At 48.2% G+C, this 17,978-nt stretch overlaps 2 protein-coding genes across 3 annotated transcripts in view; one reads left to right on the forward strand and one right to left on the reverse strand.

Annotated features, from left to right (window-relative positions):
* timeout (circadian regulator timeout) overlaps window positions 1-17,978 on the reverse strand; it is a 321,920-nt gene that overhangs the window by 208,550 nt on the left and 95,392 nt on the right. The window contains exon 15 of the mRNA XM_065443676.1: window positions 2,328-2,375. Coding sequence (XP_065299748.1) covers window positions 2,328-2,375 — 48 coding nt within the window. The remainder of the gene's footprint in view (window positions 1-2,327; window positions 2,376-17,978) is intronic.
* Window positions 1-17,978, forward strand: part of LOC135911409 (slit homolog 2 protein-like) — a 150,104-nt gene that overhangs the window by 105,519 nt on the left and 26,607 nt on the right. For both annotated transcript variants that reach the window (XM_065443677.1, XM_065443678.1), the window contains one exon: window positions 5,971-6,029. The gene's annotated coding sequence lies outside the window, so the exon portion shown is untranslated. The remainder of the gene's footprint in view (window positions 1-5,970; window positions 6,030-17,978) is intronic.

The raw sequence follows: 17,978 nt of genomic DNA on the forward strand, positions 1-17,978 counted from the left end.
TGAACCGTAAAGCAGCCTACAGGGGAAAAGGGGGGGGGGCGATCTGAAATTGGACAGCACCGGGGAGATGATTGGGCCAGCAAGCAGTACGGTTGCAAAATTCCCCCAAAGACTAACGTTCTCGGCGCTTCTGATAACATTTTACAGGCTTACAAAGCAAACAACAACAACGAAACCGTCCCGGACGAACGCAGTCAACGAACGAAGCAGTACCTTCGTATAGACGAAGTAATGGAACCGATCTTCTTAGCCCCCCCGCCCTCTATCCACCTTCTGGCTGTCGCCGCTTGTACAACGCAACGATCACGCAAGAGATCGGGTTTGGACGGAAAATGAGCCGTGCGCAAGGTTTCGTAAGGCAAGCAACGGCGGTGCACATCGGGATTGCCGCCGGAATAAGAATCCTCCAATTTGCCTCCTTCGAGAACCGGGCGAGGAGGCGTACAACACGCGCAATCGATTTTTTCACGAAAATGCGGGACAGCGCGCAATAAGAAACCGAGTATGTAACTGTGTTTGCACGCGAAGGATCACGCACTCGCTGCTCCTAGGGATTCGCGCTGGAAGGTGCTTGTGTCGATAAGAAAGAAAGAAAGAAAGAAAGAAAGAAAGAAAGAAAGAAAGAAAGAAAGAAAGAAAGAAAGAAAGAAAGAAAAAGAATTCGAGCAAGGGCTTGTCGTGCCGTTTATTATTTCAAATGGACAAACAAACAAGCGCAAACATTTACTGCATTACAGATTGATGGAAATCTGTTTTGCTTAAGGTGCAGCAGTGACGCTTACGCTTCGTTACGCAATAATCTGAGCCCTGCATTAAAGAAATAAGACTAGCGCGAGCCAATCAGGAGCCCGATCCTGCGAATATACGCTTTCCTGCATGCACTCGCACTTTCATTTCTGTTCTTACTTTCTCTCCCTCTCTTGCTTTTTCAATTTGTTGCGGGGCACTTTCCCACGATGCGCACTGACGAGAGCGACGCATCTATTTTTCCTGCCGAGGCCACCATAAAAAAAAAAGAAGAAAAGACTCACGCAACAACTCCTTCGGGAGTCTCTGGGTCTAAGTATAATAAGCATTGTGCCGCTTGCTCATCTCCACGCAGCCCAGTGTCATTATCAATGTCATGAAACTTGTTCCGACTAGTATTAACCTTTATAAACTCTTATCGTTCGTTATCAGCCTTATCGGACTAGATCCGAGGCTTATAAATCCTTATCGGTTGTTATCAACTTATCGAATTCGATTGGAGCCTTATCAATAATCCTTATCGATCGGTATCAACCTTATCGCAATCGACCCAATTCTTATAACCCCTATCGGTTCTTATCAACCATACTGGAGAAGATCCGACCCTTAACAACTATCATTTGTGGTTATCAACTTTATCCGACTTGATCCGACTCTCATTAACCCTTATCGGTGGTTCTTAACCATACCAGAATTATTCCGACCATTATCTTGTCGTTCTTTAGCACCTCATCCCTCCGAGTCGAACCATTATCAACGGTGACGAGACCCATATAATCCCTGATCACTACTTATTATCTCACTGACTGATTATCTATCGGTATTGCGCGACGTGAAGCACATGAGCCCTCAGAAATCGGTGGCATTTCGGTCGGTGAAAGAACGGCTCAACGGAAGGCGCATCCCATGACCACCTAGTTTGGCATTAAATTTTCGAAGAAACCGGAATGTTTCAGATGTCTACAATGCTCCAAGACGGCTCTGCGTGCGGTCCTAGAGATGGCTTTTATTGCATCATCACCAAATCTTTCAACAAAGAATTCATAGAAACTGTTCTTCTTTGACATTTGTACCACCGGTACAACACAATCATATGGTTCAGATAGTTATATTCACCTTCTGCAAGCGTCGCTGTTTAGCCCAGTGGGAAATACGCTCGGATTCTGAGTGTAGGGTCGTAGACTCGAAACTTGCCACCGCCAACGCTTTTCCTTTCTAATTAAATTTATTTTACACATTATCTTCTTCATAGCGATTCGTCTTAAGTGTCGGACGGACGGACAGGCTTCTTCGTTGTGTAGGCATAGAAGTGCACTTACGCATTTAAAAAGAAAAGTATTCAGTAGCAAGAATAAACGTGAAATGGTGCCCCAAAAGAACCGCAACCTTCTCCATTACGGCGTCCGCAATAGCCATTGAGTTGCTTCGGAACATAGAAAAAAAAAAGACTATCAAATGACCCCAAACCAGAAAAAAAAAGGTACTATCAACACGCATGATAAGCTATCTTACTGCCCTCAAGAAAAGCTCGTCCAAAGAGTCGAGTAACGGGAGGACTTGCCCAGCAGCACGCAGCTTACCTTCGTCGCGCTGAATCTCTTCGGCCGCCGGTGCTTCAGGCGTGACACCTGAAAGTGAACAAGCGCATAAGGATCAGCTTCACATTATCCAGTGGCACCCCGAATAACATGAGTGCGTGACACATGATATCACAAGAAAAAAGAAAAAAAAAGGCGGACCATCGCTGGGCACTAAACGATAGCGCACGAAAGGGACAAACATTAGGCCACAAAGAGAAGAGCTGTGTATGCAAAAGTACAGTAAGTTCAAAAGGCACAAGAAAGAAAGCGCAAGTGAATCAAGGAAGCAAACAGTAAATATGTCTATATATACTGGTCATTAAGAAGCAAAAAAAAACAATTTCCCAGCCAAAAGCGAAGGAAGCAAAGGAACAGAGTAGTGAAACGTGCTAGTGATTAAAAACTAAAACAAATGCGTCAAGGAAACGATTGCAAATGTCTGAAGTTTCCACTTTTGTCGTTCAATGTCTCCGTTGCATGTTTCCATACATGACTGGAAATAAGTAATGATTTGAAAGCACCGCCAAAAGAGGGCAAGTGGCAACAAGTCAGCTAACTCGCCGTATACGGCAGCTGCTCGCTCATAAGCACCCTCCCCTCCCTTCCTCCCTTCCTCCCCAACCCCTCCTCTCTTACAAAAGCGAAGCTTTTCTTTGCTGACTTCGCTGGGTTTCGTGACCGTACCCGTGGCCTGGCTTTTCCCTTGCCGAATAGGCCAACCAATCAGAGCGGAGGAAGCGTACCGCGCGGGCCGCTGGGTTCCTTGCAGCACCACCCCATTGCGCTCGCCTCCGTGCATCCGTTGCAGCGATGGCACCGGCCGTGCGGGGGAAAGCAAAAGAGAGAGAGAGAGAGAAAAGCTCGCCTTGGCGCATCCTCGTCTCCACAGTAATGAGAAAATAAACGCTTAATGCAGACAGAATGTATTCGAATAGCGCTCCGTACGTATGCATTTGCTGCCGCTGAAACCACGATGCGTTCAAGGCGTCCGTCGCACTCGCTAGAAGTCAGAAACTCCGCTTAAAGGGCCCCTTACCAGTCACACAGCAAATTTCGGTTATACGCTGGAAATCATTACGTGCCCTCTAAGGAGTGCTGTACCGCAAGAATTGTTCAAATTGATTCATTAATAGCAAAGATAGAAATATTTGAAGTGGCGCGAGCCCGTGATTTCAGGACGCGAGCGTCACCGTCAACAAAGACACTCTCTCCACTTGGCCCGCCTCTGCAAGCGAAATTTCTTCCCTCCGTTCTCCCATACCGGAACTGCAAGCTCCCGTGACGAATGCACCACGGGGCGCGCCTTCTTTATTCTCTCTCTCTCTCTCCCTCTCTCTCCCTCTCTCTCTCTCTTGCACGCGCGCGTTTTTGCTGAGTGGCACACTTCCGATGACGGTCTGGCGCGCAAGCTGTTGCGTTTGTCTAGTTTCGCGCAGCGGACGATATTGCGCGTTCTGCACGAGGACACCTGACCAGTGTCACAATCATAAGCAATAGGGCACACGTGAGAGGTTGAAAGATCGTGATCACGGCACTGGAACAGGGTATAAAATTAGATAGTTTCCTTCTCTGCGCGCGCGACCGCACGACGTGGGAACAACCGGACGAAACGGAAGTACATATATCTTGCTACGGTACGAAGTGAAACAAAAACACGCAGACATTCGGTTTATATGTTCTATAATTTCTCTAAACATTAATTCGTCTATTGAATGAACAGATTACACAAATAAATGACGTCGCCTTGAATAATTCCCGAAGTCACGGGTAACTATGAGCGACGTCACAGCGCTGTCATGTACGTAGGGGCGCTTGGGAGATATACGTCGACTCTCCGGCTTGGAGCGTGGCGCCCGCGAGGAGAAGGGCAAACGGTGTTTGTTTCGAAATTTAGGCTCTTTTCACGGCGCGTAGGAATGTGCAGAAAGCAATCGCTAGAGCGCATTGTACGCACCGCGCTTATCAGCTCAAAATGGCCAGACCTGGTGAAGGGCCCTTTAACAAAAGGCTCGGCATAATTTCGCTGCGCCCACGCTTTTGTGTGTGCGTGCGCGCGCGTGCGTGTGCGTACGTATGTATGTGTGAGCCTGAGTGCGTGCACTCATCTTCTGTCTCTTTATGAACCCACACAAAGCTTCGCTGTGTATACATTCCAACTCGTTGGATCTGCAGCAATTTTTTTTTTATTTTATGCCACGGAAGCTAAAGAAAGAATGACCAGAGCCGCTTACATTAACAGCAAATGAAACCGTATCGCAAAAACTGAGTAAAATAAACAATTTTCTCGTGGATAAATTAACTCATAATGTAACGAACGCAGCAAGAGAGAGAGAGAAAGAAACGATCCACAGACATGCAGAGAGGCTAACCAGAGTTAGCTCCGATTGGCTACCGTGCACAAGGGGAATGGGGAGGGGGATACAAAGAAAAGGAGAGCGAAAGGGCGGAGAGAGAGAGAGGAAAGCACTAGCAAACTGCGTTCATCGGTATAGCGGGCGGAGTTACCAAAGTTTATCATGACGGCCGACAGACCGCAATAACCTTAGTATCGCGAATACAGCCACATACAGGGAACACAGGACGATAGCTTATTTTAGCTCCCATAGTGAGCGATTGTCCAATCGGTCCCACACTATGCACACCACCTGCCTCTCGGTGCTATAGCGCGGCCAGATACAGTTATAATATGCGTGAGGCTATCATCACAGCTGCAAGTGTCGCATGTGGGGCGGCTGGCCGTTCCAATAAAGAAGGCACGGGTCTGTGAATGAGACGCATTGGCACAAACGGCACAACGTGGTCTGTTCACGTCGTGGTAACCCAGGCGGTAGATGTATCTGTATGTCCAGAGATAAAGAACGTAAACGGCACAAAGTGAAAACGTTCCGAGTTCCACAGAGGCAATGTACAATAACGGGACATCGATCGCAGCCCAGCCGCAGCGCCTGTTCGCGAAAGCGGAATCAGGACACGTTAACCGCTTTCATCTTGCGGTATTCTCGAAACCATTGAAATATTATGTCGTGTCCCTTATCATGGCTGCGATTAAGTGTCTGTCGAACGTGTCCTGGTTCCGTGGCGCGTTGGATTTTATTGCTTTTTGTATAGAACGCAACGAAACATTAAGGGTGAGTGCATGAATTGTCACTTGCCAATGGAGGCCCCATTTGCATTCGCTCATGTGTTGCATCCTTTTTCTGTTTTCTAGAGCACGTATGTAATATCCTCACTTCTGCAAAAGAGGCCAACGACGCAGCAGAATTATCATATTATTATTATTATTATTAGAACTACACGGCCTTAGAACAATAGTACTTAAGAAACTCACGGTTACTTCAATAACTTATAAGAACGCAACCTGACGAAGTCCAAAATATTTATTAACACGAAACTACTGAACATGCAAGAAACACTGCAAAGTTTCAAAATCGATGTACCTTTTTTGACCGCCGTTGTGAAATATTTACTCGGTTTCGCCGCGCGAAGAGTGAAACCAAGTGGTAAACAAGTACTTCGGAAGAAAACGAACATTTATATTCAATTCCTGTGTCGTATTCTTAATATACGATATAGTGGAGTGAAAAAAATAAACGAGATTTCGTTTACGGATATTTCAACGACTAACAGCCGTTTTCTCTTCCAGGACCTGCAGTGGGATTCCCACCGCAAGGCGGGCCCCTTGATTGACCTCCGCTGTCCCACGTAAGCAAACTGTCAAGTGCTCTATTCTTCACACGAATGCAAATAAATGTATTAAAACGATCCCATGACGAACGGCAAACAAGACGCCGAGGCTCCGTGTTTCAGACAAAAGTTTTTGAAGAACACTCGCAAGTGAGAAATTGTGGAAAAAGGTTTGCAGTTATGCGGTAGCTGGCGCAATACGGTGTCATCATTTATGTTTTACGGTAATTTTTAAAAATCACCTGCTGCAGATAACATATTTCTACTCTTTGAGCTAGATTATTCAGAGAGGCAGACATTACTTGCACGAGAATTCGAAATACATACTCAACTAATTTAAAAAAGCAATAATTCACCTTTTAATTATTACTTTACGGCACATATTCTAATTTGCGAATTGTAGCCGGTGAGTTTTCAAGGCGTGTCCACTTGGATGGATTTCCGGAAGGACAACCGCTTGGAAATATGCGCCGTCAAACTCGTCGCAAAAATGCACTGTTGTCCCACTCACTTTTTTTTTTAAAGAGGAAACACTATTTCATGCATTGAAGCACAAAAGTAACTGGAACGCCCATGTATTTCGTCCCAGACTTCGGGAACTAAATATAACAACAACAACAACAACAACAACAACAACAACAACAACAATAATAATAATAATAATAATAATAAATTTTCATCATGTTAACACGAAAAAAAAATAATCAACTCGCGCTGCCACCTTGCCGTTTGCGACAATGCATAGTTATGCAACTTGGCAGGCAGTGCTGGTCGCTCGTTAACCTGAATTGCACTGAATTTATCTCACTGCGTTCAATCAGGGAGCGATAAGACAGATAAGACAGCTCGCAAGAATCGATATAATAGAAATTTACGATAGGCATCTTTCGCGAAAACTGAGGCACATCCGCTTTGGCGAAGACCTTTCTTAAAAAGCTGCCGAGTCCCCCGCTCGGTCACTACGAGTTTACTCTTTTGACCCAGAACCTCAAAGCTCTCAAGACGCCTGCAACACAGTACAGACTCTACATCATGGACCACGACTTAATATCGCACACGCGTGCACCCACCTCGACTTCTTTCGCCGATCCCTGTCGCAAGACCTGCCCTTCTGTGGCGGAGTCGGCTGAGCAGGAACTACTATACTGCACAGCGTGCATTGGAGAAACGGCCAGATGCGAGATAAATGTACGTCGCAACAATGTCAAGGTACTTTAACGCCAGCGCTCACATTACGTACATGATATTAGTCAATGGAGGCAGTGTCAAGCCGCCGACTTCTTGTTCAGCTACCTTGAGCGGACCAGCTGCCTTTCAGAACTTTAACCATAATTCGTACTAAAATACAAATAGTTTCAAATTCCAGAGATGGTATAAAGACAATAAGTCGTTTCTTTAATATTTTTTATGACTTCTAGGGTCTTTTTCACTTTCCCTTGTAATTTTTTATTGAGAGGAATGTTTCCACAAGAGGAAACCTCTCCGAGTGTTTAAATAAATAGTGGTATCTCTCGCTGTGTCTGCTGCCGGTAATGTCAATAAATTCTCCCGGTTCCAGTTTGGGTGAGCAGCGGGACTCCTTTATCATCCTGAACTCGGTGACTTCGTTAGCCACCCAGTTCAGGGTTTCGAGAGACCCATTCAAGCGAGTTTTAACGGCAAGCAGCGCGCCAATAAATGTGCCACACGTTGCAGGAACATCCGCTCCTAACTTTCCAAGAGGCATCTATAAAGACGTAAACCGATGAGAAGCCCACCGAAATATGTCGGCCAATAAAATAAACGTCAATTACTTCGCCCGGCCGGCCAGCTCCAATAAATCGGGCGCCTCGCTCAATGGCGCAAGGCACCCGACACACAACACGTCTTGCAAGAAAGCCGAATTGCCGTCAGGCGGCACGGACGACAGGGCGCACACAACGAGTGGGCACACAGACAGCCGCTGAGCATGATGGGACCCGAGCAGTGGTCAGCTTTGAAGCGGAACCCACCAAAGTGCGCTGAAAGAAAACGCAGCCACGCTTTCTTCTTCGTTTTTTTTCTTTCATTCCGTGCTCTCTCGCTTCTCCTAAAGAGAGCGAACCAGTTAGGTGTTGTTCAGGTTTCCAGAAGCCCAATCGCTTGAGACGAAAACACTTTCTGAGCCGCGGGGAGGGTCTGCCGCTGCTTCAGCGACGGCAACCGGTGGAGAGGCGTCCCCTCGAAAAGCAATCCGCATTAGAGGGCGAAGCAAAATAAATAATTCGCCGAGAGCACCAGCGGCTACAACGGCGTGCAACGGCAGCGTGGAAAACGCAATTTGTTCCGGCAGCATCGTGTGGCGACTTCGACAGGTGCGCGTGACCCGAATGCTGCCTCGGTTCTTATAACGCCCCAGAGAAAAGTGCTGCGTCTAGGAGGGGGGGGGGGGGGGGGGGGGGGGGAGGTAGAACAGCGGCCAACGGCCTCGCAACGCAACGCCGAAAGGCGTCGAGCGAGTTGTAACGGCGCGGCGCGCGACCCAGCCGCGGGCGATGCGGCGTGCGGCTCTGGAAAATCGCAGCGCCCTGCCGACAACCTCCCTGGGTTCCACGCCAGCGGCGAGGCCGAACGCGCACCGCACCTTTGGCGTATGTGTAGTTTCGTGCAGTAGGCGCAATGGGGCGACCGATACCAGCGGCCGTTATAGTCGAGCCGTTCGGAATATACGCTCCGGTAGCGCAAGACGCCTTTTAGTAGGGTTGTGAGTGGAACGACAACAAAAAATTAAGCAGACTCTCCCCGAGCGGGGAACTGTCTAGATACCCGAAGCGTTACATGGCGGTCGGTGTGATATAACTTTATAGCCACTGTGCCCACGTCGCTGCTGCGAGAGTGACGAGTGTGTGCGCACAACAGTATGCGCGCAGCGCCGCCACCAAACTCAGCGCCAGTACGCTTGAAAAAGTGAAGCAGCGCAAGAACTGCGTTTTCTTCCGCAGGAGAAGGATGTGGCGATAGCGCCCGATTCGTTGCTTTTGAAAAGGTTCCGGAGTCCAGCCGTTCTAGCGCAGTCTACGGAGAGACTTGCTCGCTGCACGTACAGACTTGCGCGTCGACTACCATAAACAAACCCAGCGAGGATGTTTAACTTGTTTCCTTGTGTTAGATTTGAGAACTTTGAAAGTGAAATAATGAGAACAACGGCGCTGCAGGCAGGTAAAATGGAAAAGGAAGAAGTGCACGTTTACCCTTTTGGCTTTAAGAAGCGTACATACGTGTTCTCGCTCTGCTGCACAGTGTAGACGGGAACAGACGGAACGATACCGCTACCAGCCGTTTCTGCTTCAGAGTCGGGCACGGGCTAACTAGTTGCAAAACCAAATAAGCTAAGGCAACGCGCACATTTGCGAAACATATAGAGGAGTAGGCGGCCAGCGCGTACAGCACCGATGATGCACGCAACAAGGTAGCAACGCGTAAAATAACAGGCACAACACGGACGCTAACAACCGGGAAGGAGAAAGAAAACGCGCGACAGCATAGGAACGTGCCCTTTTCTCGCGCCCGCGAGCAATGTTGCACCGTAGGACTCGATATGGGGGGGGGGGGGGGGGTGCGACAGCCATGCCCGAGCGCTGTAGCGTTCGCTTTGCGAGGCGAAAGTGCCGATAGGATTAGCGGTATAGGGCCCGTGTCTCGTTCGCCTAACGCCATGCGACGTGCCGCCAGGGCAGGTCAGACGGGAGAGCGGGAAAGGGAAGGGATGCGAACGGTAATGCGCGCTGATCTCGGATAAAGCTCGTAATTCCGCCTCACCCCCATTCCCCCTCCCCTTCCTCAGACGCCACACGCGCCCCCCATACATAGCTACATGTATATATTTATACGCCATCGTCAACGCGGGCCTATTTTGGCAGTGCTGGGCGCCCTCGTCGTCGCTCAGGAACGTGACCTGCTTCGGTGAAAAGGTGTTACGATTCCGTCGCCCCGGGGAATCGGCAGCAGGAGGTATATAGCGGGCGCTCGAGGGGGGGGGGGGGGGGGGGGTGTACGGCGACGTAATAGAAGGCAGGGCGAGGCGACAAGGCCGAGAAATTGTTCGCCAGCCAGCGTGAAAACGGTGGAGCCGCGTTCCGCGGCTTAACCAAATCAGCGCAGCGGAACGACAGTTTTCTTCTCGCTCGTAAACACGACGCGCGTATAGCCAGGAGCTATACAAGGAAGCTTGCAACGCAGCGACAGGCGGACAACCCCGCCTTCGACAGTCACGCACAATGCAGAGGGGGAGGGGGTCTCGCTACGCGAAAGGACACGAAGTATAAAGCCGCCGTTTACGCCATTGCAAGACGACGCTTGGCAGTATCCTGCGAGGGCTGCCACTTCGCTTCTAGCAGGTCATTTCGTTTCGCCCGACAGAATGTGCCAATTGGCCGCACGGCTATATGAGAAAACTAGAGAACTGTACATGGTATCCTGTTTCCGCGCTCCAGTGAGTGCCGACAGACTTTCCGGACGAAACCTGAACCACGTTGATGTATTTAGGCGTAGCAAGCGCAACTGCGGATGCGGCCTAATCGTAAAGCCAATAGTAACTCGCCGCGTGTCAGGCACGCGAAAGCTTAAAATAGGTTCATCAATCATGACAAAACAAAAGGAATTGTTGCTGGTCAAGCTGGTGCGAAAAGCAGATACCGCAGAGAGAGTGTGTCGGTCGGTGCGTCTGTCGTGCACTCTGTGTGTCGTATCTGTCCTTGCGCCATTAAAAAAAAAAGTATATGTCAAATGAATTGCGCATTCGAAGGAATAACCAGCAAAAGGCTGTGCAGCATAATCACGGCACGATAACCAGAACATCCACGAAACTCAGTAGAACGTTTATGTAGAGATGATCGAGCGAACCACCTCATAAGACAGTGCCAAAGAAAAAAAAAGGGGGGAGGGAGGCTGAAGCTTTGTTTTAGGCACGAAGCGGGGACGACGACAAATAGAGCACTATTGCGAGCAGCATATAGCTTCAGAATACAGTTTGCAGAAAACGCTGGCAGCGGCAGCCTGCGAACAATCTACACGACTTCGAGAAGTTGCGTGCGCTAAAACGAGTATCAATTGTTTCACAACACAGCGGGTGTAGTGCGCGCCACGGTGCCTGAGACGGTATTAATAGCAGGACCTAGAAGCAAACTGGCTGGACAAAATGTGAAAGGCGCGAATAAGGAAAGTCGAAGAGGCGAACAGTGTAGTTGTCCGAAGCAGGGGCGCGATTGAACATCACGAAAGCATGACAGTATAAAGCAACATGAGCTTTGCCTTTCCTATAATATATTCCCAGACGACGACGAAAGACGTCCGCGCACCGAAGTTGGCAGGAGCGTCGATTTTCGAAAGCGCATGATCCCGCGTTCGATGCGCGGCTGAGATACGCCACACAAATACGGACGATGACGATGCACCTTCCTTTCTTCCATGCCTATGGTACACACTGCATCGTTCGCAAGTAAACTTGGCGATCATTACCTGAGAGCTGCTAAAACGATGGTCGACGGCAACGCGGTCGCGAATACGTCCGGAAAGTCCGTACAGCAACGTATCACTAAGACAAAAAAAAAAGGACTAAACAAGAATTTGACACCGTTAGCCCTCTAAGTATATATGCGATACGTACTCAGAGTATGCTACCTAAGTAAGCGATAGCATAATTTATTTATTTCTACGTTGAATACTGTCACCTTCCTGCCGGAGGTCAATATAGGGAGGGCAAAGTAAAAACGAAGAAAAGCATCAGTTAGACGGTGATACTTCAAAAACTACGCGCGCACGCTATGCGTGCGCGCCAAGAGCGATCTTGCACACTCTTCATTATCCATACATACATACCTCGTACATACCTCGTACATACATACGTGTACATACCTCGTACCTCTTACAAACTCGCCAATTCGTGCACTCTGTGACGCGTTCGATGACACACCTCGAGTTTTCTGTAAGATGCGTTCAAGGCGGGTGAAGTCCGCGCCTGTAATGCTGTGAAGAAATGAGTGACCGACGGTGGGATAAAAGCTCTGTCTTTCAGCACAGCGGCCCCATGCTCTGACCACTAGGCCATCATTATCGCACGCATGCTTCTCTCGGGCCAAAGTCACTCTTTGCAAAGACGGGCACGTACATCTCGTGTTAGTTTCTTGCATCGCCCCCCCCCCCCCCTTTCGTGAGTGCTACCGCTTTGCACTGCCTTCGGGATACTGTTCCACCCTCGAGATCGGCCCATAATTGTTGGTAGATGCCTAACAGAATGGTGACGGAAAGAGTGAAGTTCGTCTATAGCGTTATCGCATTAATAAGCACTATTCGAGACTAAATAAAGCACATTCGTCTTAACTGCACGTAATTAGCGCGCACCTCGTATAAGCTGCCACTGAAAAACTGAAGTGTGTCACCGGGTCAAGTTCAGTGGAGAATTGCGAAGGCTGCTCCAGGCCGTGACGTGACGGCCGCTTGTCACAACCCACATAACAAAAAAAAAAAACTCACAATCACAAACACAAGACCCACGTGTCACCTAGAGCGAGTTGATTAAATGTAAGACGACGTTGAAGCTATATTGGCTGCCTCACGTGTCTACTTTCCTCGAGCGAATATATTGCATCGGTATAGCACAGGAGGCTGCGAGGCGTCAGCCAAATTCCGAACGGCGCTGCAGCGAGTGCCATACTCCCTTAATTACAATTGCGCGATCAAGAAGAGGGACACTCGGCAGTGATATTAGCAGACTGGCACCTATGGAGCGACAGCGCAACGGTAGTTAATGTGAAAATAAAATTAAACAAAGTTTTATCGATGTTTCCGTCACGCTGGCGAAGAACGCTGAGTAATATATTGAATGCGAGCCTATATAAAGCCTAAGGGCCATCCTTGTGTTCTTCGAATTCTTTGGGCACGTCATGCATGATTTCAAAACATTATACCAGGTTCCTCAGGAGCTCAGATTTCAAGGAGCTACAATTTTCGCGCGATATGAAATCAACTTCAAGGAAGTCAAAATGAAAGGAGTACAGCTACTGGACACATTCTAAGAGCTTGCTAAGAGTGAAATGGCCGAGGGATGAAATTTATATAGATGATGCTTAGTATACACGAGGAGCTAAAAAAAAGAAGCCCCGTTTTTGCTTATGTGCTTCGGGATTACTGTAAGTAGGACGCCGCTAGTAGTTTTACATACTAGAAACGCGTGGACACAAAACAAGTCGGTGCATATGCAATCCTGCATTCATCACTCAGTGTCAGAATATGAATAAAGCCGTTCTGAAGATACTACGTTGCAGCTTTGCCGGCATAGTAGTAGGGATGTGTCGCATTCGGTGACAGGAGAAAAAAAAAAAGACTATTTGGGGCAGATTTTCTGTCTGTAAATGCCGTATAAAAAATAAACATTTTGAACTTGGAAGTTATTTCGTGCAGTCGTCACTGCGGGTTACTATAGTCAAAACTTAACTCGTGATAAAACTTCTAAGACAGCTGGTGTGCTTTCGGAAACGCACTTTCGTTCACCATATAACGAGCAGATGATTATGAAGGAGTGCGATGATGAAATGAATTCGGGGAAATCTTGATTGATCGAAAGTTTAGTTACTTGCCGCGTTGCTGAGGTCACACATTAGCAAAAACAACCATAACAAAGTTTGGGAGGACGCTTAAGCACCGCCTTTAAGAGTGGAACACGATAGCATACAAAGATCCCCGACTGCTTCTCACGCTTCCCGGCAACTGCAACTTATGTAACCGTAATGTTTTCCTGCAAATGCTGGCGGCGAACGCTATGCACGAAAGCGAGCTTCCGTGTGTGTGTGTGTGTGTGTGTGTGTGTGTGTGTGTGTGTGTGTGTGTGTGTGTGTGTGTGTGTGCGTGTGCGTGTGTGTGTGTGTGTGTGTGTGTGTGTGCGCGCGCGTGTGTGTGTGTGTGTGTGTGTGTGTGTGTGTGTGTGTGTGTGTGTGTGTGTGTGTGTGTGTGTGTGTGTGTGTGTGTGTGTGTGTGTGTGTGTGTGTGTGTGTGTGTGTGTGTGTGTGTGTGTGTGTGTGTGTGTGTGTGTGTGTGTGTTTTATTTATTTGATGGTGTTGCAGGGAATCGAGTGGGCCGCGCCGCTTCTGCTAAGACAGGCCTCAAACAGCAGCGGGAAAAGGGGTTCTTGTTTGAGTTTCCGCGTAACAGAATTATGTTTTCTCGTAGATTCAAATTACAATCCGACGCTGTCATGTCTGTGGGATGTGTGTAAGTCGTACTCTACGAATTTTCTGACGCAGTTTACTTTGAGAAGTTCGATCACTTTAGTAACGCCTACGCGCCACGCGGGGGCCTGCGTGGTTCGGGATACGTGGTTCGGCATGATTTCGTAGGCCGCGGACGCCGATGGCGGATTTTCGGCGACACGGGGTCTTAACGCTCTCGCGTTAATACCACAGCCTTAGTGTTTCCTACAATATACTACAGGGAAGTCTAGCGCTGTAGTCATTGACCCACAATGGGAATGACGGGAAGTACATGGATTTGTCTGATCTTCGTGCTTGTGAATTCAAACGTTCTTGTGGCCTTGTTTGTTACACTTTATATGCCTTCACTGCCGTAAATTTCAGAGCAATCTATACTCTTCGAAGTTCAGAAGACGCTGCAAACACGCACAATCGCTACTAATTGCAACGATTGAGCTAGTCGCGGTGGCCAAACCGAAACGCGCCAAGTGCCTCAAGGCACTGGCACGCCCGCGACAAATCTACAAGAGCGTTTCAGATCGATTGTCGATGCATGCGTCCATGGAGTAATTTTTTCAATATCAGGCTTTTGTGCTAGAGGTCCTGCTCTTGAGTCTTGCCGTCGGACAATTTTAATAATGCTTATTCAATTATTTACTACGCAGTACATTGTTGAAAATGACGAGTGTACAAAGTCACGACGCCGTTTGAAGCCGGAAGGACGAAGTTTAGGCAAATCCATGTATTTCCCATAATTCCCATGCTGGCGGAACCACCCCCATTGCAGCTCCCGTAGACACTAGCACCAGAGTTCGTTCTAGTAACTATTGCATAGAACTTAATGACTACAACGACCGAAGCTGTTGCTTCCATTCGGAAAGAAGGAGTCATCGAAGAACAGAACTGCTTCACGATGACGACAACGCAGTTATACGCATATAGGAGCTGCTATACCTCCATTACCCTGGGAAGCACACGTAACACGCAAAACATCCAAATAAGGCATTAAGGGCCACAGGAAGGCGCAGAGTCGGTCCACTGCTGTCAAACAAGAGAACCTTCAGTACGGAGGTAACGTTCTGGCAGGGAAACCTGTCTACTTGAGGGCTATGGACTGAAGCTCCCCTTGTGCTCCCTCTATTGATCAAGTACGCAAGATATCTACACATAAGATTGCAGGCGAGCGCACGTACGTGCGATTATTGGCAACGGCCGTACGGACTGAGAAACACCTACACACAGTAAAGCGAACTCCGACCCTCAGTTATAGCCAGCAGGCCTGCAGCTCTCGCGCCAGCGACGCCCTACACATGTAACACAGAGAGAGAGAACCAAATACAGACAGACACATGCGGCCGTGTGCGGCGTACAGTTCGACAAAAGTTCCTCGCTCGGGCAACACCACGCGCACCCTGCAATTTTCACGACGGCGCTGCAGCCGGCGACGAGCTCGTTGTTAGCGAACGACAGTTATTAGCTCGGACACCGGCCGCCAACCGAGCGAAGGAAGCGTGCGCGCCGGCTGACCGGCCGACAGCCGCGCAACCGCCGCGCGCCTTCGGGTGCACACAGCTTGAAGCAGGGTGCGGAGGAGAGCGCAGAGGCAATCGGAAGCGTTGCCATGGCCACCGAACACAAAGCGCGCCGCTGTCACGGTGCGATGTCATGTGAGCGCGCCTCTAGCTGTTCCTCGCTGTAACGGGGGCGAGCGAAGACAAACGTCCTGGACGGCAGAGTGATTACCAGAGGAGGGTCTCCGGCCAGAGCTCGAACAACGGGCTGCGCACCACTGTTCGCCAGATACACGGTCACGTTTGCTGTCTGCACGTCCGAACAAACTCTCGCCATCTCTCTTGTGCAACTTTCTTCTGGGCCGAGATGAAAAGAAGACGAAAAACCGAACAGAGACGGGTCGGGCGACAAAAGGGAGGCGATCGCCTTCTTCCCGATGGGCGTGGTCACGCTTAGGCTTCGGCGCGGCTGAAATCAGTCAAGACCTCAGGCGACCAACGTAGAGGTATACAGGAGAGTCGGTGACTTAACCTCGACACTTATTTCAAGGCTTACTTCAAAGCCTTTTTTTTTTTTCAACACTTCAACGCTGGCATGAGGGCTGCAGAAATGTACGAACACAAGCTACCCTGCACCGCCTCCGTCACGTCGTTGTCTTGGTATGTCTAAATCCTTCGCAGATTCTGATGCGCTATTCCGCCTTGCACTGCATTGCTACAAGTGCACGATGTTCCCACGCGCGACGTCCATACGACAAAAATGATACGCGCAGCAGCTTATATTCGCGCATTAATGTAAGTTCGCTCCTACTGTCAGTTGCAAGCAAAATTAATTTTTACTGCACAAATGTGTGTCCTCCTCGTAGCTTAAAAAAGCATAAAACAAGCTTTTATTTTCAATATCGTCATTTCACGACCAGCATAAACACGCACATATCCATGTCCAAACGATGGAAACGAACGGCATAAGTCACGTGTCTTTGAGTCACATCCGCTGCCGATAATTGCTCATGTACGACGCTTCAGTCAGCGCGGAAACTGATTTCGGGAGCAAATTAGAATATAAAAAGCTCCGATTTCGGCGCTTTTACTGGCGCTGTAGGCATCGCCAAGGCGTATAGTAAGCAAACTTGGAATAAAAACATGCATAAGTTGGGGTGCAGGGCTCCTTAAATTTAACGGAGACAGAAACGTGCAATCTGCGAGGTGCTCCCAAATGAAGTCTTTTGACAGAGGAAAAAAAAAAACTATAGATTATCTAAAGCAGAAGCGCACAAACGACGCCTTCGCGTCATAGCGCGTCAAGTCAGCTTCATGGCTGCACCGAAAGGTGTGTAGCGCGTTTGAAAATAGATGAAATAAATATATATCAATTTCCGGCGTCTCCGCGCCCGTACGTGACACGTGCACTTACAGAAAGGAATTTGTTCCAACATAACGACATTCGCCGTACGACGGCAGAAGCAGGAAAAAAAAAAGGAAACGTCAAAGAATGTGCGGCACACGATACCTGTCCAGCCGATGCGACAGATGCCTTCCGCAGGGAGCGCGGATTCTCCGCTCGCAAATCAACGTCCGGATGAGCTGCCATGGCAACGATACCTCCTTACGCCGCTCTGGTTTCTTTCGAGACAGCTTCCTCCGGCACATGGAAGTTGCACTTCTGTTTCTTGTTCTGTTACAGTGCACCAAGAGCTTTCTCATTCTATTTGTGTTTCTTTTTTTCTGTTTTCTTTTGTTTTCGTTTTCCTTTTTTCACTTCCGACATCCTAGATGTTGAGCCTAAGGCACGAGCAATCGCTATTCGCTGTCAGACCATTCAATTTCTCCCTCTCTCTTTTTCTCCTCATTTCTTTCTTGAGTGCCGTCTTCTGATTCAGTTGGGAACGTTTCTCTATGTTAACAACAGTATGACCTTTTATCAACACTCTGCTAATATATATATATATATATATATATATATATATATATATATATATATATATATATATATATATATATATATATATATATATATATCACGTATGCCGCATTGGAACAGGCACCGTGCAAACCTCCTCTTATTGTTCTTTTTTTCTCTGTGTCTTCGTACGGCAAATGTCGCATGGTTCAATAAATTTCTAGCTAAAAGGCGGAGATGTGTCAGGTAAATCTATTATTCTTAGTCTGCGCGCTGTCTCATGCAACAAGAAATTACTTTGCCTCGGTCTCGACAACACGTAATCATTATAAAGAGGATTTGCGCGCTTTCTGG

The sequence above is a fragment of the Dermacentor albipictus genome, chromosome 4 (genome assembly GCF_038994185.2).
Source record: "Dermacentor albipictus isolate Rhodes 1998 colony chromosome 4, USDA_Dalb.pri_finalv2, whole genome shotgun sequence".
Classification (NCBI taxonomy): domain Eukaryota; kingdom Metazoa; phylum Arthropoda; class Arachnida; order Ixodida; family Ixodidae; genus Dermacentor; species Dermacentor albipictus.